Source organism: Suncus etruscus, chromosome 1, assembly GCF_024139225.1.
Source record: "Suncus etruscus isolate mSunEtr1 chromosome 1, mSunEtr1.pri.cur, whole genome shotgun sequence".
Lineage (NCBI taxonomy): Eukaryota > Metazoa > Chordata > Mammalia > Eulipotyphla > Soricidae > Suncus > Suncus etruscus.
In genome coordinates, this window is record NC_064848.1 from 15,633,262 (window position 1) to 15,656,550 (window position 23,289).

The window sequence follows — 23,289 nt, forward strand, 5'->3', positions numbered from 1 at the left end:
TTTGGAGTGCCACAGAGTATAGCCAGGGCCTCCCATGTGAAAGACAAGTTTTCTACTGCTGAACTACATCCCTAGCCCCAAATCTGGCTTTTAACCCTTACCTGGATGGTCTTCCAGCTGCACAATTACCTATCAAGCACACATATGCCTAGTAGCATGACACCATGAGGGATGCAAAGTAAAATATGGTCTGCATTCTTGGCTTTTTGATGCTTAATGATGCTCAGGCTGACTCCTATGTACTATGTACTATGGCTCTGGCCCCCAATCTTGACATGTTAGTACAGTTTTTTGTTTTTTGGGTCACACCTGGCGGTGCTCAGGGGTTACTCCTGGCTGTCTGCTCAGAAATAGCTCCTGGCAGGCACGGGGGACCATGTGGGACACCGGGATTTGAACCAATCACCTTTGGTCCTGGATTGGCTGCTTGCAAGGCAAACGCCGCTGTGCTATCTCTCCGGGCCCGTCAGTACAGTTTTTAAAATGTGTAGTTCTGAGTCACTTTGCCAAGGAACAAACAAAGCCATACAGCTGCACATGATGCCATTTATTGTGCTTTGCTTCTGCCTGGCCAGGTTTGATTTTGTTTTGTCACACTAGCAAGCTCAGTGATAAATCCTGGCTCTATACTAAGAGATCACTCCTGGCTATGCTCAGGGGACCATATGGGATGCTGGGCATCGAACCCAGGTTGGCTGCATGCAAGGCAAGATCCCTAAGATCCCTACCCATTGTGCTATCATTCAGACCCTGGTTAAAGGGAAATAACTTTTTCCTTAGAAGAGACAAACTGGGCCCAGAGAGATAGCACAGCGGTGTTTGCCTTGCAAGCAGCCGATCCAGGATCAAAGGTGGTTGGTTTGAATCCCGGTGTCCCATATGGTCCCCCGTGCCTGCCAGGAGCTATTTCTGAACAGACAGCCAGGAGTAACCCCTGAGCACTGCCAGGTGTGGCCCCAAAACAAAAACAAACAAACAAAAAAAACAACTAACAAAAAAGAAGAGACAAACTGGGGCCGGAGAGATAGCATGGAGGTAAGTCGGTTTGCCTTGCATGCTAAAGGTCAGTGGTTCGGATCCCAGCATTGCATATGGATGGTTTCCAGTGCCTGCCAGGAGTAACCTGAGTGCTGTCGGGTGTGACCCAAAAACCAAAAAAAAAAAAAAAGATGAGACAAACTGGCCAACCTGACCAGTTATGTGTGTTTATGTAATATTTTCACATGACTTAAACATTTATGGGGCATAGGGGGGTGAGGACATCTAGCAGTATTCTAGAACTATTCCTAGCTCTTTAAGTAGTGGATTCTGGCAATATTTAGGAGAATAAGAGCAGTGCTGGAGATTGAACTAGCACCTTAATTTACCCTGTCCTGGCTCTCCAAACCCTGAGGGCAGATTCTCATAAGCCTGTTTGGGAAGAGACTTGCTTTCCTTCATTGCTGCTGAACAACTAATTCAAGAGGCAGTTCCTGTTGCCTGTGAAGGGGCAATACAGGGGGCCAGAGATTCAGCTCAAGAGCACAGAGCAGAAATCTGGGTCCCCATCCTAGCTGGGATGAACACATAAAGGAACTCAGGGTCTTTTTGTTATTGCTGTCAACAAAGCTTTCTTTGTTGGCAGTGAACATTTGCTGTCCCAAAGAAGTCAGGGCATCTGGTCCTGGTTGGAAAAGGCATGGACTTCCAATTCCCTTAAGGAACAAACCCCCAAATCAGATCAGGTGCCTCTCCTCTCCTCCCTCCACCCAGGAACTCTGCTCAGTTAGAAAAGATGAGGGAAGCAAGGACAATTCAGCTCAGATGTTTCTCTATCAAATAAGAGAGAGACCAAGTCAGAACTTGCTACTCCTACCCCTTCCAGCAGACCCCACTCCCAAAGGACACACTGTGATGGCCTGCCTGGGTATCCCAGGTTCTACTCTGGGCTTATGATTAGCAAGGACAGGGGAAGAATTTCTCTACTTACATCTTCCAACTGATTTTTCTCTTCCCTTCCCCAAGCCCATTTTAATCCTCCAATCTGGCGCTTTAGGGGAGGTCACACCCGATGGCGCTCAGGGGTTACTCCTAGCTCTTCAGTCAGAAATCACTCCTGGCAGGCACAGGGGGTCATATGGGATGCCAGGATTAGAACCATCATCCCTCCTAGATTGGTTGCACGCAAGGCAAACGCCCTACCGCTGTGCTCTTTCTCTGGACCCAATTTTTTGTTTTGTTTTGGGGTCACATCTGGCGTTCAGGGGTGGAGTCACATCTGGAGTTTGGAGTCACGTCTGGCTTTGCGCTAGTAAGTCACTCCCAGGGGCCGGAGTGGTGGCGCAAGTCATAAGGCGTCTGCCTTTCGTGCGCTAGCCTAGAATGAATGGAATGCAGTTCGATCCCCCAGCATCCTATATGGTCCCCCAAGCCAGGAGCAATTTCTGAGCATATGGCCAGGAGCATCACCACACGAGTGTGGTCCAAAAACCAAAAACCAAAATAATAAAAAAAACAAAAGCCAACCCCCCCCCAAAAAAAAAGAAAGTTACTCTTGGCAGGCTCAGGGGACCATATGGGATGCCGGGATTCGAACCCTGGTCTGTCCTGTGTGGACCGCGTGCAAGGCAAAATGCCTTACCACTGTGCTATTGCTCTGGACCTTGGCTTTATTTTTCATTTGGGGTGTGTGTGTTGGGGCCATACCAAAACAAACCTGCATTGTCTGGAGACTGAGGTGCTGAAAGCTAATCTGGATACATGCTTCATCCTAGAATCCTGGCCATGTCTCCCTCCTTCTTCTTTTTGTTTTTGGGCCACACCCAGTGACACTCAGCGGTTATTCCTGGCTATGCACTCAGAAATCGCTCCTGGCTTGGGGGACCATATGGGATGCCAGGAGATCAAACCATGGTCTGTCCTAGGTTAGCACGTGCAAGGCAAATGCCCTATCACTTGCACCACCGCTCCAGTCCCCATGCCTCACTTTTTGATTCCTTAGCAAACACAAAGGAACAGGCCTTGGGTCATCCTAGGGCAATGGTTCTCAAATAGTGGGATGTGCCCCCCAGGGGGAGCTCGAGGCTACGTAAAGGGGGCGCATTTGACCTCGGCAAACACTGTCAAAACAAGCTAAGCCCTGTGTTTATGTCTCTGGAGCTGAGAGTTGCTGTGTGCTGCTTCAAACCCCACTTCGAAAAGCTATGCATTGCAAAAATGTGCTCATTGTAGCCATTAATCCAGACAACACCTCTGATTAAAGAATCAGCTCAAATTATTTTATATATTTTTGTTTTGCAGGTTAAAGTTTTTTTTAATAGATACTATTTACAGTCATGCGGGGGGGGGGCGCAAAAAATGTTTTCTTCTTCCTAGGGGGGGCATGACAGAAAATAAATAATTGAGAAGCACTGTCCTAGGGGAACAAAGCTAGAGATTCCTGGATGCAGCTGTGCTCCATCACCTGTGAACAGTGGACAAAGATGAGAAAGATGCCCACATCCCAGCTGCCTCCAGTTCCTAGAAGATCTATGGGACACTCTGAGGTTTCTTTATGCACACTCATTTTGTGTGTAAAGCTGGTTAAGACACACATTTTTCATCTTTGCTAGTAGGCTCTGCAGCCTCAATGTAAAGATGAATATGAGCAACATCAGGCCTACCTTAGAAATCTGTTCTCTGGTAGGCCCAGACCACAGCTGGTTGACTCAACCCCATTGAGAAAAGGGGTTTGCTCCCACCTCCCAAAGGCAATCACAGTGAAAATAGGATTGCACTGCTATACTCATGGGTAAGTCACTGATAAAGCTGGGTCTTGCCATGGGAGTCTCAGAATGCCTGAGTCTGCCTAAGCTGTGGACCCAGTTTAGCTTAGACCTTGTATGCTGGGCTCTGTTCCCTTTGACTGGCTTTGCTAGTGGCTGGATTTCCCTAGACACCTTGGGACGTGATTTAGCTGGAATGTTGCAGTAACGTACTTACCTACTGAGCCCATGGATCACGAGGGATTAGGAATAATGGGGGAAAATGGGCCCCCACAACAGTAAAGTGGTAGGGTGCTTGCATTGAACACAGCCTAACACACACACACCCTGCCCTCCCACACCCCCCTTCTACATATGGATCCCTGAGCAATCATGGTTGTGGCCCAAACCACACTTACAGGCCTAGTCTGAGCATCTTAGGAGGACTTACGGTAAACAAGAGTGAGGAAAGAGGCAGTTTCTTTGCCCCCACCCTGGGTTTCTGTATTCTCAATCTCCCTTACTTCTCCTACAAAGCAAGAATAAAACACATACTGATCTTGGTCAAGTTTCAGCAAGAATGTGTCTGTTGTGACTTTTCTGGCTTATTTGCCTTTCCCTGGAGAGAAGCCAGAGCTAGAGAGGATTTCAGCAGAAGGAATGTAGCATGATTGCTATTATCTTTTTTTTTCCGCTTTAACTTTATTTCACAAGGCTCAGTTTTTTTTTTTTTTCCTTTCACAGCCTCATTTTGCAAACAAACATTAAAGATCTGTAGAAAGAACTCTGGCCCCACTGAAAAGCCACTTGAGGAACAGGGCTGGGTTTAGCTGCTCTTAGGGAATGAAGGGCCTGACCCAAAAGCATGTGGTGGCTGTGGTCTGGCCTGAAGAGCCAAACAAGATGCAGGCCAGTGAAAAGTGCTGAACACTCTACGGCCACCTCCTGCAGGGAAAACCAGGTGGGTAAGTACAGGCTCTTGGTGGCTATAGCATGACAAGAGGCTGTCATCACCGAGTGAGAACAGAGGCCATAGGTCTCAGGAAACAGCTGGGCAGGAACATCAGACAGGAGGAGAGAAGCAACTGGCAGGGGCTGGGAAAGGTCCGACTCAGGTATAAATGACAATAGAGAAACAGGATTTGTGATGTGTTCAGGCTTCTCTGCCATTTCTCCAGGACTGTGATTTTTTGAAGGCTACAGCGAGGACTCTACTCATTTTTTAACCAGGACCTGACCAAAAGGTTCTAGCAACTTCAGAGCTAGTGAGTGAAAGTGAGGGAAACTCTCCTCAGAGGCCTTAGACTCAGTTCTACTGTCACCAATGCCCAGAAATTGAGGGAGCACTGGCCAAGGGAAGTTCCCCTGGAAGGCAGACAGCCTGGAGTCAAGGTTTGAAAGCAAGACAAAGGAATGCCTGGTGGGAGTGCGGATGGGGGACAGTCTGGGTACTTGCTCCATGAACTCCAGAAATTCTTGAAAGACCCTCTCTGGCCCCCATGTCGCCAGACTTCCAAACCCCCATTTCTGTCGCGAAACTATTCCCATCTGGCCAATCCCTGTGGCAAGCACAGGTTGCTACACCTTTTGGTGGCCTTCTAGCCTCATGGACAATGCTGGGCACCAGTCCATGTCTCCACGATTCAAAACTGGGTGTTCAGCTACTAATAGTGAGAAATTCCCAATTGGCATGACTGGTCTGGGGTGTGCACGGGGCCCCCAAAGAGGCTGGTCATTCCTGGGTGTGGATCAAAAAAGGGGGGGGGGGGGGCTTTAATCTCGGTCATGCTGTGAGCCTAGGTCAACCCCAAACCAGGGAGACTCATAAGACTCCCCCTGCACTCCCTTCCCCATACCAGGGGCTGGCCTCCAGTCCTTCAGTACTAACTCCCAGTCCCGAGGTCTCAAGGCCAGCCAGGAGGGGTCCCGGGGGATCTGGAGGCTGGCCTGGGTTGCTGTCCCCGCCGCCACTGCAGCCCCCACTGTGGCCCGAGCGCAGGTGGTCTTTGAGTGTCTGCTTGTAGCGGAAGCTGCGGCCACAGTAGGCACAGGGGTAGGGCCGCTCGCCCGTGTGGATGCGCTGGTGCTTCATGAGGTGGTGTTTACGGATGAAGCTCTTGCCGCACTGCGCGCACTGGAAGGGCCGCTCACCCGTGTGTAGACGCCGGTGGTTCAGCAGGTGCTCTTTGCGCATGAAGCTCTTGCTGCAGTCTGGGCACGGGTAGGGCCGCTCGCCTGTGTGGATCATCTGGTGGCGAATCAGTGCTGAGTGGCCATTGAAGTCAATGCCACACTGCGGGCAGGAGAAGGGCCGCTCCTGGGCATGGCTGCGCTGGTGCAGCAGGAGGCTAATCTTGAGGCTGAAGCTGCGGCCGCACTGTGGACAGCGGAAAGGTCGCTCACCAGTGTGTGCCCGCCGGTGGCTGGTGAGGCGCGCCTGGTCAGTGAAGCACTTGGGACAGTCCGGGCAAGGGAAAGGACGCTCGGGACTGTTGTGCACACGCAGATGGCAGTTGAGGCGCGATGGGTAAGTGAATGTCCGGGCACAGTGCGGGCAGGTGGGGGCCTTTAAGGTCACACCGCTGGCCAGGTCAGGTTGTGGGGGGAAGTGCTTGGGACACTGGGCACAGGGCAGAGCCAGCTCGGCCGTGTGGCCACACTGGTGACTGAGCAGTGTGTCCTGGCTTTGGCCCTTGTCACAGTGTGGGCCAGCGAAGAGCTGCTCACCGGAGGCCGGTGTGGGTATCGTGTAACTGCCCAGCTGCGGGAATGTCACTGGGCCATCGGGGGCCTCAGCCAGCTCTGGGGCCTCATGTCCAAAAGATGCCATGGGTGTAGGCTGCGGGCCTTTGAAAGCCACCTCTGGAAAGGTCTCCTTGGTTGTGGGTGCAGGCGGTGGTGGAGACACAAAGGTGGCAGGACCTTCATGGCATAGGGATGCCCTGGCCAGTCTTTCAGCTTTGATGCCCAGCTCTTCATCTGCAGAGAACGATTCAGCATCAGATCTGCAGCCCAGGTCAGCCGCATGCAAAGCAAATGCCTAACCCCACTGTACTATTGCTTTAGTCCTCACCCACTTTCTAGCCTGTGACAAGGCCTAACTAAGACCACATATGCAGTGATCCTGGTTCAGTGCTTTGGATCTGCCATTCTTGGCATCACTTACCAGCAAAGGTGCTTTTGTAGACATCGTCACTCTCCTTGGGCTCTGGAGGGGTTCCAGCTGGAGGCTCGTCCTCTTGTTTAATCCACGACAGAATGTCTGATGTGGAAATGCCAGGCTCTGCTCATGGGGAAGAGGGGGAAATTGGAAGCTCTTCATAGACTGTCTCTGTGACTGAAAAGAATCCTGCTGGAGCCCGGAGAGATAGCACAACAGTGTTTGCCTTGCAAACAGCTGATCCAGGACCAAAGATGGTTGGTTCGAATCCCGGTGTCCCATATGGTCCCCCGTGCCTGCCAGGAGTTATTTCTGAGCAGACAGCCCTGAGCACCGCTGGGTGTGGCCCAAACACCCCTCCCCCCCAAAAAAAAAGAATCCTGCCGCTTGCTGAACACACTACTCAATATTAATCTCCAGCTAGAACCACCAAACTAAATCAGTCTGAAAAAATGCACTCAGCCTCTAGTTGCACTGGTTCAAAGTGAAACCAAACTTGGGTGCTTTTCACATGATATACTCAGCTTAACTCACTCCTGGAATGAGACAATTTCAAAATATAGATCATAGTTTTAGGAAACCTCCTAAATAGTCAATAAGAAAATATTTAGAGGGCCGGGCGGTGGCGCTGGAGGTAAGGTGCCTGCGCTAGCCTAGGACGGACCACGGTTCGATCCCCCGGCGTCCTATATGGTCCCCCAAGAAGCCAGGAGCAACTTCTGAGTGCATAGCCAGGAGTAACCCCTGAGCATCACAGGGTGTGGCCCAAAAACCAAAAAAAAAAAAAAAAAAAAAAAGAAAATATTTAGAGTACTTAAAAAGATCTGCTTTAGGGGTTGGAGAGATAGCATGGAGGTAAGGCGTTTGCCTTGCATGCGGAGGGACAGTGGTTCAAATCTCAGCATCCCATATGGTCCCCTGAGCCTGCCAGGAGCAATTTCTGAGCATAAAGCCAAGAGTAACCCCTGGGTACTGCCAGGTATGACCCAAAAAAAAAAAAAACAAAAAAAAAAACAAAAAGAAATTAGGGCCCGGAGAGATAGCACAGCGGCTTTTGCCTTGCAAGCAGCCGATCCAGGACCAAAGGTGGTTGGTTCGAATCCCGGTGTCCCATATGGTCCCCCGTGCCTGCCAGGAGCTATTTCTGAGCAGACAGCCAGGAGTAACCCCTGAGCACTGCCAGGTGTGGCCCAAAAACCAAGAAAAAAAAAAAAAAAAAAAAGAAATTACTCGTGGAGGGGCCAGAGTGATAGCATAGCAGTAGGGCATTTGCCTTGCACGCAGCCAATCCAAGACAGACCTGGTTCGATCCCCAGCGTCCCATATGGTTCCCCAAGCTCGGAGAGATTTCAGAGCGCATAGCCAAGAGTAACTCCTGAGCATCACTGGGTGTGGCACCAAAACCAAAACCAAAAAAACAAAAACAAAAAGAAATTACTCCTGCAGGCTTGGGGACCATATGGGATTCTGAGAATCAAACCCAGGTTGATAGTGTGCAAAACAAATGCCCTACCTGCTGTGCTATTGCTCTGGTCTCTACCCAATGCTTATTGCCATGACCACCCCTGTGTAAGGAACTCAGACCCATAGACCACAACTAAGGAGGTCATCAGCTAAGGAGAAGCCTTAGCTGCCTATACCCCCAAGGGAGGGCACTGGGCTCAAGAAGCCTCCTGCACCCACAAGGGAGGGCACTAGGCAATGATATGCCTTGACTGCTTGTTCACGGGGCACTTAGGAAAATGAGAAGACTAATAGGGGTCATGGTATAAATCTAAGCATCCTAAGAACTTTCTTTGAACATCTCTTAAAGACCACTCAGATTTCTGTAAACCCACCCAGTTACGAGCAGTTGTGTATATGCAAGCAATTCTTTATTTACATCTTACAAAATTGTTGGCTTTGTTGTTAGCCTAAGTGTAGTCATATTAAGGGTTAATATTTTTAGCTCAGCTCAGAATGTATAAAGTGGAATAAGGCCAAAACAATAAAAATACCAGTCTCAGAAAACTGACCTTGCTAGCAGGTCCAGATGGCTGAAGGCTATGCCTTGGGTCTGTAAAGATAAGCATGCAGCTTGCCCTACACATTTTGTCTGGTACAGTGTGAGAACTAACAGTTTTGCAATTATGATGCCTTGCCAAGAAATTTCCTATGTATCTTGCTGTAACATTCAATAAAGAAACAGAATTTCAACCCTACTTATGAGTATCTGGTCTTCGTTTCCCAGTCGCCAACTCTGTGCCTTCCTGAGCAGGGAACCCAAGATTTCCCTTAGTATTCTGAACTAAGCAGGCTGTGAGACTAATTTTTTTAAAAAAGGAAAAATTGGACAAATGAAACTGTCATATATCATTATAAAGACAAATTACTTATAGATCTTTTCTTTAATTATCCCCCAAAATAACACCCATTTATACTGGGTAAGGATGAGCTCAAATAAACAAAAAAGGCTGAAAGTAGCCTCTGAGATTTACTGAGTATGGCCGAAAACAAATCTATAATGAGTCACCCATCTTTGTGACATGACTTAGATTCAATACTTATATTCGTGCGATAGAACTAATCACATTCAACGTATTACACTGCTACTAATCGTTGCCTAAATATACATTGTTGGTTTTTTGGGGGGCCACATTGGTGATGTTCAGGAATTACTCCTAGCAGTGCTAAGATGATCCTGAGGATTGAACCTAGTGGCTGCCTACAAGACAAGCATCCTGTCCACTATCTCTTCAGCCGACTTAGCTCCCACAAATTCTTTTTTTTTTTTTTTTTTTTTTTGGTTTTTGGGCCACACCCGGTAACGCTCAGGGGTTACTCCTGGCTATGTGCTCAGAAGTTGCTCCCGGCTCGGGGGACCATATGGGACACCGGGGGATCAAACTGTGGTCCGTCCAAGGCTAGCGCAGGCAAGGCAGGCACCTTACCTTTAGCGCCACCGCCCGGCCCCAGCTCCCACAAATTCTTAAGAATAAAATGTGGGGCCCGGAAAGATAGCACAGCGGCGTTTGCCTTGCAAGCAGCCGATCAAGGATCAAAGGTGGTTGGTTCGAATCCCGGTGTCCCATATGGTCCCCCGTGCCTGCCAGGAGCTATTTCTGAGCAGACAACCAGGAGTAACCCCTGAGTACCGCTGGGTATGGCCCAAACTCCCCCACTCAAAAAAGAATAAAATGTGGCAAATATACACATGTTTTGAATCTTGGAATGCTCACTTAAGATAGAAGGATATCACTGTATTATATAGTATTGTAAAATTTACCTCAAAAGGAAAATAAATAGAGTTGAAATGTGAACTCAGCAGGCTGGGTTCAATTCCAGGCATGGATAGGCCTCCTGACCACTGCCAGGCTGAGTGCTAGGCTAAAAGTAGCCTCTGAGATTTACTGGGTATGGCCAAAAAACAAATAAAAAAATAAAGAGGGTCAGTGAGATGGTTCAAAGGACACAGTACAGGCAGGGCCCATAAGTGGCCTAGTTTAGTACCAGAACCATATTCATCAAAACAGAATGAATACAGCTCCACATGGGCCCAAAACCACAAAGGAAAAACAAAACAAAACAAAATCGAATTCTAAGTTACTGATATTTCTACTGAACTATTTAGAGGGAGATGTATTGATATTTGAACTGACTTTGAAATAGAAAACAAGATGTATTGACTGATAAAAAGAAGTACACAGACCCAAACACGATAAAATGTCAGCAGCAAAAGCCAGGGACTGGTCTGTCAATTGCTTCCAGCATTTCTGTTTGAAATGTTCAGAACTGGGGCCGGAGCGGTGGTGCAGCGGTAGGGTGTTTGCATGGCATGCAGCTGACCTAGGACGGATTGCATGCAGTTCAATCCCCCAAGCCAGGAGCAATTTCTGAGCCCATAGCCAGGAATAACCCCTGAGCGTCACTGGGTGTGGCAAAAAAAAAAAAAAAAAAGAAAAAGAAAAAAAGAAAGAAAGAAAAGAAAAAGAAAATGCTCAGGACAGGGGCCAGAGCAATAGCACAGCAGTAGGGTGTTTGCCTTGCACGTAGCTGACGCAGAATGGATCTGGATTTGATTTCCGGCATTCCATATGGAATGACCAGCCTGCAATCGGCGGTATCTCCTCACACATACTCACCTTCAGTGGGGTTAGTTGAAATCTGGCCAGTCTCTGGCCCTGCTGGGGCCTCGGGTCCAGCTCCATGCTGTCCCTCAGGCTGCATCTGAGACAGGACATCAGGCTGATTCATGGCATAATCTATAAGGAGAACAGAGAAGTGTGTGTGAATGATGAGATAAAGGAAGAGTCACAAGAGTCTATGGCCCTATCCAAGCCTGCCCCCATCCTCCCTGTCTTACCAGCTGGCCCCTAAGTCTCACATTACACCACCCCATGTACACAACTTTTACCCTTCAGAATAGCCTGTAAGACCATGGAGGGGATCCCCCAGACTCAGAGCTAAAAGCATAGTTCTAGAGCCAAAGAACAGGGGAAGAATAGGTCCATGTGGGAAGGATGTTAAGATTTCCCCAATTTTTTTTTGTTTTTGGGCTACACCCAGTGGCACTAGGGGTTATTCCTGAGCTCAGAAATAGCTCCTGGCAGGCTCAGGGAGCCATATGGGATGCCGGGGATAGAACCTAGGTCTGTCCCAGGTTGGCAACATGAAAGGCAAATGTCCTAATTCCCCAGATTTTCACCACTGGGGCCCGGAGAGACAGCACAGCGGCGTTTGCTTGCAAGCAGCCAATCCAGGACCAAAGGTGGTTGGTTCGAATCCCGGTGTCCCATATGGTCCCCGTGCCTGCCAGGAGCTATTTCTGAGCAGACATCCAGGAGTAACCCCTGAGCACAGCTGGGTGTGGCCCAAAAACAACAAAAAAAATTTTTTTTCACCACTGACCCTAACAATTTGGTCAGGCAGGGCAAAGATTTTTTATCCCTGCAGACAGGACAGGACTGTCTGCTGGCAACTGGAATATGAAGCATCTTCAGGCAGGACCCCAGGAGTGTGGGCCAGGAATGTGGGCCTCTTGGTGCCACCCAAATCAGCCTCACCCATGGAGATGAGGGACTCGTAGTTTCCCTTCATGATATTCTTGTACAGCTCCTTCTGCCAGTTTTCCAACTTTTCCCACTCAGGGGTGGAAAAGTAGATGGAGAAATCATCAAAGGCCACGGGTACCTGGAAGACAGAGGGACCGGGGTAAGTGCCCACATCTGTCTTCATTGAGACCTCATGGAGTCTCAGAGCCAACATGAGGTACTGAAGGGGACAGAAAATGCTCACCCAACAGAGCCAGGGAAAATTGTCAACTTCTGGACTGTGTGTTTGGTAAAGGGGATGGGAAACACGCGAGAAGGGTAGGCACAGAAATGTCTCATCTGTGAATTTGTTAAGCATGAGATCTATCCTATGCTCCAATCATACACAGATCTCTGCCCCAGTGGGATGAAGCATTCAAATGAATGAACAAGAAAAGTCAAAAATAAGGGCCGGAGTGATATTGCAGCGGTAGGGCGGTTGCCTTGAACAGGGCTGACCCAGGACGAACCTCAGTTTGATCCCCAACATCCCATATAGTCTCCCAAGCCAGGAGCAATTTCTGAGCGCATAGCCAGGAGTAACCCCTGAGTGACACTGGGTGTGTTCCCCCTCCCCAAAAAAAAGTAAAAAACAGACCTACATGGGGCTGGAGAGATAGCACAGTGGTAGGGCATTTGCCTTGCAAGTGGCTCACCCAGGATCGACTTTGGCTTGAGTCCCAGCATCACATATGGTCCCCTGTGCCTACCAGGAGCAATTTCTGAGCACAGAGCCAGGAGGTACCCCTGAGCACTGCCAGATGTAGCCCAAAAACAAAAAAACAAACAAAAATAATTGACCTACAATGGGGCTGGATGATTCTATAATTTGTGTGTGGGGGGGGGGGGTTCCCACACCCAGCAGCACTCAAGGGTTACTCCTGGCTTTGCACTCAGAAATCACTCCTGGCAAGCTCAGCTGACCACATGGGATGCTGAAAATCAAACCCAGATCCATCCTAGGTTGGCCACGTGCAAGGCAAATGTCCTACAACTGTGCTAACACTCCGATCCATGATTCTATAATTTTTACTTATTTTTCTATTTATTTTAGTTTTGGGCCACGCCTGGCAAAATTCAGAGCTAACTCTTGGCTCTGCACTTAGGAATTACAACTAGCAAGGCTCCAGGTACCATATGGGATGCTAGGAATCAAACCTGGGTTGGCTGCATTCAAGGCAAACACCCTACCCACTGTCCTATTGCTCTAGCCTCAGGGTTGGAAGATTCTAGAAGAGTTCATATAGAACCATTCTCAACAGAGAAACTTGGCTGTTTATTCCTCTCCCATCTAGAGGCATTCTACAGTTTTATTTCCAAGGGTGATGGGGTGTAGCAGGCATTGGGAACTCAGGAGACTGGGAGGTCCTCTGGAAGGTTCTCGAACAACTGGGTAGGAGATTCAGTGTGAGGGCCTGAGGCTTCAGTGTAACTGGGGATAACAAGCTGATGATGCTGACAGTAAGGCAGAGCCAGAACCAGCAGTGTTTAAGTGTCTCCAGGGCTGGACATGGGTGTGACTGAACAAGGGGGATTGAACTGGGGTTGGTCACATGCAAGGCATAAATTTTAATCCTTGTACTATCTCTCCAGCTCTGGGAGGGAGGGTCAGATCTGGTGATTTTCAAGAGTTACTCCTGGCTCTGTGCTCAGGGATCACTCCTGGGAGGGGATCAGGGGACCATATGTGGTATTGAGGATCAAAGCCAGGTCAGCTGTATGCAAGGCAAGAGCCCTACCCACTATACCATCTCTGAAGCCATATACCATGTAAATAAATACATGGTGGAGGGGGCCGGAGTGATAGCACAGTGGTAGAGCATTTGTCTTGCACATAGCTAATCCAGGGCAGATGGTGGTTCGAATCCCAGCATTCCATATGGTCTCCTGTGCCTGCCAGGAGCAATTTCTGAGCACAGAGCCAGGAGTAACCCCTGAGCACTCTCAGGTGTGACCCAAAAATAAATAAATAAATGGTGGAAATGGGAAAATAAAGTTAGAGACAAAGACAATAATCCATCATCTGTGGGGCCAGAAAGACAGTAGTTGCCTTGTATGTGGATGAACTTGGTTTTATCCCCCTCAAGGATTGTGCTATGGGATTACTCCTGGCAATGCACAGGGGTCCATATGGAATGCCAGGGATTCAACTTGGATCAGCTGACTACAAGGCAAGCTCCAGACCAATGTACTATTGTTCTGGTCCAAATTAGTTTGACTTTGGTATTCATGAAAAAAGGGCAAATAAGAGCATTTTCTTCTTCTTCCTTCTTCTTTCTTCTTTCTTCTTCTTCCTCCTCCTCCTCCTCCTCCTTCTTCTTCTCTTCTTCTTCTTCTTCTTCCTTCTTCTTCTTCTTCTCCTCCTCCTCCTCCTCCTCTTCTTCTTCTTCTTCTCTTCTTCTTCTTCTTCTTCTTCTTCTTCTTCTTCTTCTTCTTCTTTTCTTCTTCCTTCTTCTTCCTCTTCCTCCTCCTCCTCCTTCTCCTTCTTCTTCTCTTCTTCTTCTTCTTCCTTCTTCTTCTCTTCTTCTTCCTCTTCCTCTTCTTCTTCCTCTTCCTCCTCCTCCTCCTCTTCCTTCTTCTTCTTCTTCTTCTTCTTCTTCTTCTTCTCTTCTTCTTCTTCCTTCTTCTTCTTCTTCTTCTTCTTCCTTCTTCTTCTTCTTCTTCTCTTCTTCTTCTTCCTCTTCCTCTTCCTCTTCTTCTTCCTCTTCCTCCTCCTCCTCCTCTTCTTCTTCTTCTTCCTTCTTCCTTCTTCTTCTTCTTCCTCTTCCTCCTCCTCCTTCTTTTTTTCTTTTCTTTTTTTTTCTCATTTTTTTTCTCTTTTTTTTTTTTCTTTTCTTTTCTTTTTTTTTTTTTATCACACCCAGTGGCTTAGGGTTTACTCCTGGTTCTACACTAAGAAATTGCTCTTGGCAGGCTCCGGGGGACCATATGAGATGCCAGAATTTGAAGCACCATCCATCCTGTATTGGCTGCGTGAAAGGCAAATGCCCTATTATTGTGCTATCTCTCTGGCCCCATAAATAAGAGCAGTTTCAATGAAGTAAGGACACATGTATTTTTCCCAGTTTCCAACCTACTTTAATGTTAAATTAATACTAATTTCAAGATGAAATCTCTAAATCACATATATATGCTTCTGTCGAGGAAGAATTTAAATGTGATCCACTTAGCAAAGTGAAAAAAATAGCTACTTTAACTTACCTTTTGCTGCTATTCTCATAGTAAACATGAATTTTAAATAATAATAAAAAAAAAAAACTTTGGGGCCGGAGAGATGTGTTTGCCTTGCAAGCAGCCGATCCTAAGACCTAAGGTGGTTGGTTCGAATCCCGGCATCCCATATGGTCCCCGTGCCTGCCAGGAGCTATTTCTTTTTTTTTTTTGTGGTTTTTGGGTCACACCCGGCAGTGCTCAGGGGTTACTCCTGGCTTCATGCTCAGAAATTGCTCCTGGCAGGCACGGGGGACTATCTGGGACGCCGGGATTCGAACTGATGACCTTCTGCATGAAAGGCAAACGCCTTACCTCCATGCTATCTCTCCGGCCCGCCAGGAGCTATTTCTGAGCAGATAGCCAGGAGTAACCCCTGAGCACCACTAGGTGTGGCCCAAAAACAAAAACAAAAAAAAACCTTTGGTTTGCTTTTTGGGCCACACTTGGTAGTGCTCAGGGCTTACTCATGGCTCTGCACTCAGTTATCATTCCTACTAGTACTTGAGGGAGACCTTAAGGGGTGCTAGGGGTCGAATCGGGACTGTCTAGTACAAGGCAAGCATCCTCCATACTGTTTTACAACTTTTGGAGGGGCTCCTGGTACACAAATAAAACCCTAGCTGTTGGTGACATCTCACATGTCCATCTATCCACACACTCATGTCTTACACAGCCTTTCCACACTGGCACCATAATCTTTTGTACTGATCACACTCATCTCATTTTCCAGGACCCCCGGAATGACAGGTTTCCCTGGATGTGACCCTATACTACAGCTGTCTTCTTTCTTTTTCTCCCCAATTGCACTGACCTCCCCATTTCTCTGCCCACCCCCTCTATCCCTCCACTCCCTCATTTAGTGGCATAACTGGCCCAGATGCCATGCATGTCTCATTGCCTCTTACCTTGCTTCTGACTCTCCTTCACAGTGCTCCTGGCCAAGCATCTGCCAGAAGGCCAAGACTCGGCACCCCTAGCTGAGAATATGTGCCCCAGGGCCCCAGGCTTAGGAAATGAATGCCTGATCTAGGCTTAGGAGCTGTGTGATCTCAGATAAGTGAGGGTTCTGGTACCAAGATTGAGACTCTGGGCCCGGAGAGATAGCACAGCGGCATTTACCTTGCAAGCAGCCAATCCAGGACCAAAGGTGGTTGGTTCAAATCCCGGTGTCCCATATGGTCCCCCATGCCTGCCAGAAGCTATTTCTGAGCAGACAGCCAGGAGTAACCCCTGAGCACTGCTGGGTGTGGCCCAAAAACAGAAAACAAAAAACAAAACAAAACAAAAAAAAAAGATTGAGACTCTACATCAACGTAGGCACAGGGAGGTTAGCAAAGAAGTAAAATGGGTAGGAAAAAGAAGACAAAAGATAAAGATCGCCAAACTCTAGACTGAAGGTTTTTCGTTCATTTTTTAAGGGGGTTTGGGATACATCTGTCAATGCTCAGGGGTAGTTCTTGTCTTTGCACTCAGGAATCTCTGGCACTGTACAGGGACCATATGGGGTGCTGGGAATCAAACCCACGTCGGCTGTGTGCAAGGAAAACATCCTACCTGCTGCACTATTGCCCCTGCCTCTGAACTCTGGACTAGAAAGATTTAACACTTCATGGAGCTGGACAGATCGTTGAGTAAGCAGGGCGCCTGCATTGTACAAGGCCAACCTAGGTTTTGGTCCTGATCTCAGATACCCCATAAGGCTCCCCAATCACTATCAGAAGTAATTCCGACGCACAGCCAGGTCTGGCCCCAATACCAAAACAAACCACTTCAAGCGGGTACTCGATTGTGACACAAATGGCCCTCAAGTAAGCACAAAACCATCAGCAAACAAGTCAGAGATAGGGACTGGAGAGATAGTACAGAAGTAGGGTTCTTGCCTTGCACAGAATCAACCTGGGTTTGATCCCTGGCATCAATTATGGCTCCCTGAGCCCCTCAGGAGTGACCCCTGAATGCAGAGACAGGAGTAACCCTGAGCACCACTGTGTGCGAACTAAAAAAAAAACAAAAACCCAGGATGCTGGAGAAAGTAAAAGGATTAAGGCATTGGCTTTCACATGACAATTTGTTATTATTAGTTAAATAACCCGCATTCAAGGAGGAGCCACCAATGGTCCATGCCACAGACTTGATTCAATCCCTGCCATCAATAGTGCCCAAAAGATGATGCCTGGCAGGAAAAAGACCCTAAGCAACCCAGGGCACATGGCAAGAAAAATCCCCAAACCAAAATCAGACCTACTGCTGGACCAAGATTATGCCTGATGGCCAGTCTTAAGGAATGGCAACCCCCACACAGCCTGGGAGCAAGCGTGCCTACCTTGGGGATGTCCCCTTTAATGCCAGGGGGCAGCCGCAGGATCCAGAAGTTGCGGTTCCGAAGCAGATTCTCCATGTTCTCCAGGCGCCGCTGCAGCAGCCCGTACTCCTGCAGCAGCGTCCCAAGCACGGCCCACTTGCCCTCCAGCTGGCTGCCCAGGTCAGCCACTGTCTTCTCGCAGCTGGCCAGCTTCTTCTCAGCGCTGCCCGTGTGTCCCTCCAGGTGCAAGAGTCGCCGGCTGTGAACCTCCACCTTCCTCTCAATGGCCTGCACAGCAGCCACCACAGTCCACAGGGAGATGGCAGCTGTCTGCAGGTGGGCATCATGGGCCACTGGAGGCATTGGTAGGGCCTGCAGGGAGGTGAGACACTCGGAGTCCCAGTCCGGAGTCTATCGTCAGGAGAGAGAAGGGACAAGACACCATGTTCAGCAGGTAAGACACTATCCTTGCATTGCAGCCAACCCATGGTGACCTGCCAGATGTGATGCCTGGGTACAGAATCAGAACTCAGCCCTGAGCATCACTGAACGTGACCCCAAAAAGGAAAAAACAAAACAAAACAAAAAAACACTGAATGTCAGAAGGCACCCTAAGGCCGAACAGATAAGGCCTACGGAGATGAAGCCAAGGATGGCTGAGTACTGACGCTGATGGAGTCCAGGGATACCAACAAGCTGGGAAACAGCTTCAAAGTTTCTGGAAAGGATCAAGTAGAGCATTAAAAGAAGCTAAATCTATGTCGGAGAGATAGCATGGAGATAAAAACTTCTTGGATGCAGAAGGACGGTGGTTCGAATCCTGGCATCCCATATGGTCCCCTGAGCCTGCCGGGGGCTATTTCTGAGCATAGAGCCCAGAGTAGCCCCAGATCACTGCTGGGTGTGACTCAAAAAATGAAAACAAACAAACAAAAAAAAAAAAGAGAAGCTGAATCTGGTACAGGCATGTCAAGCAGACTAGGGGAGAAGGTGGACCCTGGCTCCACGGTGCTGATGCCTCCTCCCCTCTTTGTCCCAGCTTCCAGTTCCCCTGAGCTCAGGTCCTTGGGCCCTGAATGCTACCAAGCATACAGAAAACATCCATGTCACCCAGTCATACTCTAATCACCAAGGATGTGGAGTCCAGAAATGAAAGCTATTTCAAAATATTTGAGGGTTATAAAGCAGAAAAGCAGAACAGACTTGTTCATTCCTCCTCTATATTACTGGAGAGCTAAAGCCAGCATGGGGTTCTAGATGGGGAAAATCGGGCCTAAAATCTCTTAGAAGAAAAGAGCAGGGGCCCGGAGAGATAGCACAGCGGCGTTTGCCTTGCAAGCAGCCGATCCAGGACCAAAGGTGGTTGGTTCGAATCCTGGTGTCCCATATGGTCCCCCGTGCCTGCCAGGAGCTAAGCTATTTCTGAGCAGACAGCCAGGAGTAATCCCTGAGCACTGCCGGGTGTAGCCCAAAAACCAAAGAAAAAAAAAAGAGCAGGCTGACCCCTCACTAACTGGCTTTACAATAAACGTGGTAGAGCTGGAAGAGTCCGACAGCAAGAGGATGATGAATGAAAAGCCTCTGAAGGGATTGGAGTGATAGTACAGTGGCTAAGACACTTGTCTTGCACATGGCCGACCCTGATTCGATCTCCAACTTTCCATAGGGTTCCCTGAGCAGAAGTAGGAATGATTCCTGAGTGTAGAGCCAAGAGTAACCCCTGAGAACTGCTGAGTGTGGCCAGAAAAAAAAAAACCATCTGGAGGGGTGAGACAGTTCAGAAGGCTGAGCATATGCTTTGTTGGCTTAGAGGCCTAATTTGAGATCCAGCACTGCAGGGCTCCTCAAACACCAACTATCCCTAAGTGTAGCCCCAAAACAATTTGAAAAAGAGATGGGGCTGGAGAGATAACATGGAGGTAAGGCGTTTGCCTTTCATGCAGAAGAACGGAATCCCAGCACCCTATATGGTCCCCCGTGCCTGCCAGGGGCGATTTCTGAGCATAGAGACAGGAGTAACCCCTGAGTGTTGCTGGGTGTGACCCCCCCCCAAAAAAAAAAACAAGAGAGAGAGAGAGAGAGAGAGAGAGAGAGAGAGAGAGAAAGAGAGAGAGAGAGAGAGACTCCCTTGGGGCTAGAGTAATAGGGTTGATCCCCAGCATACCATATGGTCCCTCAAGCCCACCAGAAGTGAGACTTGAGTACCACCGAATGTGGCCCATGGTCCTCAAGCATGTCCAGAGGTCACACCTGGGCAAAGAGCACTGCTGGGTGTAGCCCAACAACCCCTACAATCCAAGGAAGAATCTCTTTTAAAGCAAAAACATGAGAGTGGCCAGATAGTAAAACCAGTAAAGTGTTTCCCTTGCACAATGTTGACAGGGGTTATAATCCCCAACATCCCATATGGTTCCCAGATCACTGCCAGGAGTAATTCCTAAATGCAGAACCAGGAGCAATCCCAAAACAAAACAAAACATGAGGAGGGGACCGGAGAGACAGCATGGAGTTAGGGTGTTTGCCTTGCATGCAGAATAACAGTGGTTTGAATTCCCAGCATCCCATATGGTCCCCCGAGCCTGCCAGGAGTGATTTCTGAGCGTAGAGCCAGGTGTAAGCCCTGAGTGCTGCTGGGTGTGACCCAAAAACAAACAAACAAAAAACAAAACAAAACAAAAAAAAACCCATGAGAGCTCAGTAAAGGACAAACTTATTCAGGGAGGTGGACTACTCATGTAGTAGTGGGTTCCAGGATCACCATGAGCTTATCTGTGCACGCCCAACCACAGCCTCCTCCCCTGAGAAAATGGATATAAAATGACCCAGACTTTCAGTTCTCTCCTTTCACTGCAAATCCTTTCAAGGTTTACCTTTGCTTCCCTTTCCACAAGAAGACCCATCCCATCTAAAACTCATCTCCCCTCAGCTACTATCCAGGCCAAATCCTCCCACATTTCAGGGCCGCTGACCACTCTGTTAGGGTCTATAGTTTACTCTTTCTGGTGAGTTCACTATATTACAGGCATCGACTGTTCAACTGGTCACCACTAACAAAGAGATTCTAAGCATTTGGGATGTGGTCATTTCTATTGAGAGATGCTGAGTGTATCAAAAACACACAGAATGGGCTGGATAGAACAGTGGGGAAGGTGTTTGCCTTGCACACAGCCTACCCTGGTTCGATTCAAAACATCCCATATGGTACCCCTGTGCCCGCCAGGAGTAATTCCTGAGTGCAGAGCCAGGAGTAACCCTGCAAAATGTACCCCTCCCAAAAAAAAAAAAAAAAAAAACACCACTCAGAAGCCTCTGTATGGTTTTTGGGTCACACCGGGCAGCGCTCAGGGTTACTCCTGGCTCTGTGCTCAAAAATCGCTCCTAGCAGGCTCAGAGAACCATATAGGATGCCAGGAATCAAACCACTGTCTGTCCTGTGTTGGCCATGTGTAAGGCAAATGACCTACCTCTATGCTATCGCTCCAGCCCCTATTTTATTTATTTATTTTTGGTTTTTGGACCACACCCGGTGATGCTCAGGGATTAGTCCCAGCTATGCGCTCAGAAATCATTCCTGGCTTGGGGGACCCTATGGGACACCAGGGGATCGAACCATGGTCCATCCTAGGCTAGCACGGGCAAGGCAGATGCCTTACTGCTTGTGCCACCGCTCTGGCCCCCCAGCCCCTATATTTAATAAAAACTATTTTTTTATTTTTTATTTTTATGTTTTTGGTTTTTGGGCCACACCCCGTGACGCTCAGAGGTTACTCCTGGCTATGAGCTCAGAAATCGCGCCTGGCTTGGGGGACCATATGGGACACCCGGGGGAATTGAACCGCGATCTGTCCTAGGCTAGCGCAGGCAAGGCAGGCACCTTACTCTAGCGCCACCAGGCCGGCCCTTAATAAATTTTTTAATTGAATCACCAGAATATACACAATTACAAAGTTGTTCATGTCTGAGTTTCAGTCATACAATGTCCAACACCCATCACTTCATATTGCACATTTCCCAGCACCAATGTTACCCTGGGTTTTCTTTGTTTTGTTTTGTTTTGCTTTGTTTTGCTTTTGGGCCATACCCGGAGGTGCTCAGGTGTTACTTCTTGACTCTGCATTCAAGAATTACTCCTAGAGGACTTAGGGGGATTCGATGAGATGCCAGGATTCTAACCAGCATCCACAGCATGCAAGGCAAACACTCTACCCATTATGCTATGACTCTGCCCCATATATTTTGTTTTCCCATTTTATATATGACAAGAAAAAAACAAAAGTCTTAAAAGTGCTACGTGCGCCTTCCATTCTCTTTCTAGTAGACAGAACTGAGAAAAGTCCCAGATCATCATCTCTTGAAAAAGATTTCTGTTTTGGAAAATACCTGATAGTGCTCAAGAGTTATTCCTGGCTCTGTGCTCAGGGCGCTTCTTGGTTATATTTAGGAGAGAGACAAGACAGACAGAAAAGAAAGTTCGGCTGCTAGAGACAGACGACAGACAGACAGACAGACAGACAGACAGACAGACAGACAGACAGACAGACAGACAGACAGACAGAGCAGCCCCGCTGCTCTTCCTCACCCTCCTGCCCCCCTCTTTTCCCTCTGCCTGTCCCCTGGCTGGCAGGTCTCAGGCTCACTTCCCTGCCAGTTAGTTGTGCATTTCCCTTTTCTCCTTCGCGAGCTGGGGGTGCAGAAATCAGAGGCTGCGGGGGGTGCCCCGAGCCTGCAGCTGTCTCCCCCAGAGCGCGGTGGATTTCTGGGGGCCCTCGGGGCAGGCCCACTGAGCTCGAGGGCGCTTACCGGGGCCGCGGCCGCCTCGGCCATGGCGCTGCGCTGTCGGATCGGGTCGGCTGGGCACTTCGGGACGCGGCGCTCGCTGGGCCCACAGGAGCCTAGCAGCAGTGGCTGGTGCCTGGTGGGCACAGAGCACGCAGCTGCCTAGACGCGCCCCAGGCCCGCGTAGCATCCCGCCGCGCCAGCGCGCCCTCTGGCGGCCCCAGCGTCCACTGCCGCGCTCCGACTCGGAACCCAAGCTCGTCCTGCCTCCACCCGGGCCCAACCACCTCTGGGCCTTTATTGAAGGTCTAGCCCGGGAGTTGGGGTTCTGTCGGGTTCTGGGAGCGCCTTCCCCTGCGGAATGCCTTCAAGGCACGGGACTCTCTAAACAAATGGAAGCAGAGATAAACTGATGGGACTATATTAAGCTTTTTTTAAACCCTTTTATAACAATTTCTAATACTCCTTTTAAAATTAAATAATATATAAAGTTTATTAACTTTTCATTCTAAAGGAATGTATGACTATTGAATCTGTCCATCTTATTAGCAAGAACTCTTTTCTATCTCTTGATTTTTTATATATAATATAATATATATATATAAATCTCTTCACCAGTGCAACATTAAATCGCATTAAATTAATAAAATAATGCCTAGAGGGCTGGTGGAAATGGGCTGGTGTAGACTGAGAAGCGAAAATGACCCCGATGTTGTAGCATTTACAGGAATTGTTAATGTGGTTGGTTGCTTGTGTGGCCCAGGTTGGGGACCTCTGTCATTGGTCTCTGTTGCATCTCAGCTCCTGTTTTGGCAGGTCCTGTTTTGGCAAGGCCTGTGCTGGTGCTGGACTGGAAAGAAGCACTTTTATCTTTTAGAGCCATTTTAGGTTATCTTTAGATGGGTGGAAAGTGGGGAGGTTTGAGCTGGACAAGGACCACACAGCCCTGAAGTTCCAACATAGTCTTATTTCTAGCTGACTGGGTATCAAGGGGCCTGATATCAAGCCCACCTTCCAACAAGCATCCGTGCCCAACCACAGTGGCTA

General features: G+C 48.6%; 1 protein-coding gene across 1 annotated transcript; it reads right to left on the reverse strand.

The window, feature by feature from the left end:
* Nucleotides 1-5,512: 5,512 nt before the first annotated feature.
* ZNF398 (zinc finger protein 398) lies at nt 5,513-22,308 on the reverse strand. The gene is made up of 6 exons (XM_049769413.1): nt 22,267-22,308; nt 17,488-17,877; nt 11,925-12,051; nt 11,004-11,123; nt 6,889-7,005; nt 5,513-6,701 (listed from the first exon to the last, which is right to left on the reverse strand). Exons 1-6 carry the CDS (start codon nt 22,288-22,290, stop codon nt 5,545-5,547), a joined length of 1,935 nt encoding a protein of 644 aa, XP_049625370.1. The 5' UTR covers nt 22,291-22,308; the 3' UTR covers nt 5,513-5,544.
* Between the last annotated feature and the right edge of the window lie 981 nt (nt 22,309-23,289).

Excerpts from the sequence above, each read along its gene's own strand:
- ZNF398 (XM_049769413.1), bottom strand. The coding sequence starts at position 22,290 with ATGGCCGAGGCGGCCGCGGCCCCG. Across the intron at positions 12,052-17,487 it reads TTAAAGGGGACATCCCCAAG|GTACCCGTGGCCTTTGATGA; the intron begins GTAGGCACGCTT and ends TCTGTCTTCCAG. Across the intron at positions 11,124-11,924 it reads CGAGTCCCTCATCTCCATGG|ATTATGCCATGAATCAGCCT; the intron begins GTGAGGCTGATT and ends TTCTCCTTATAG.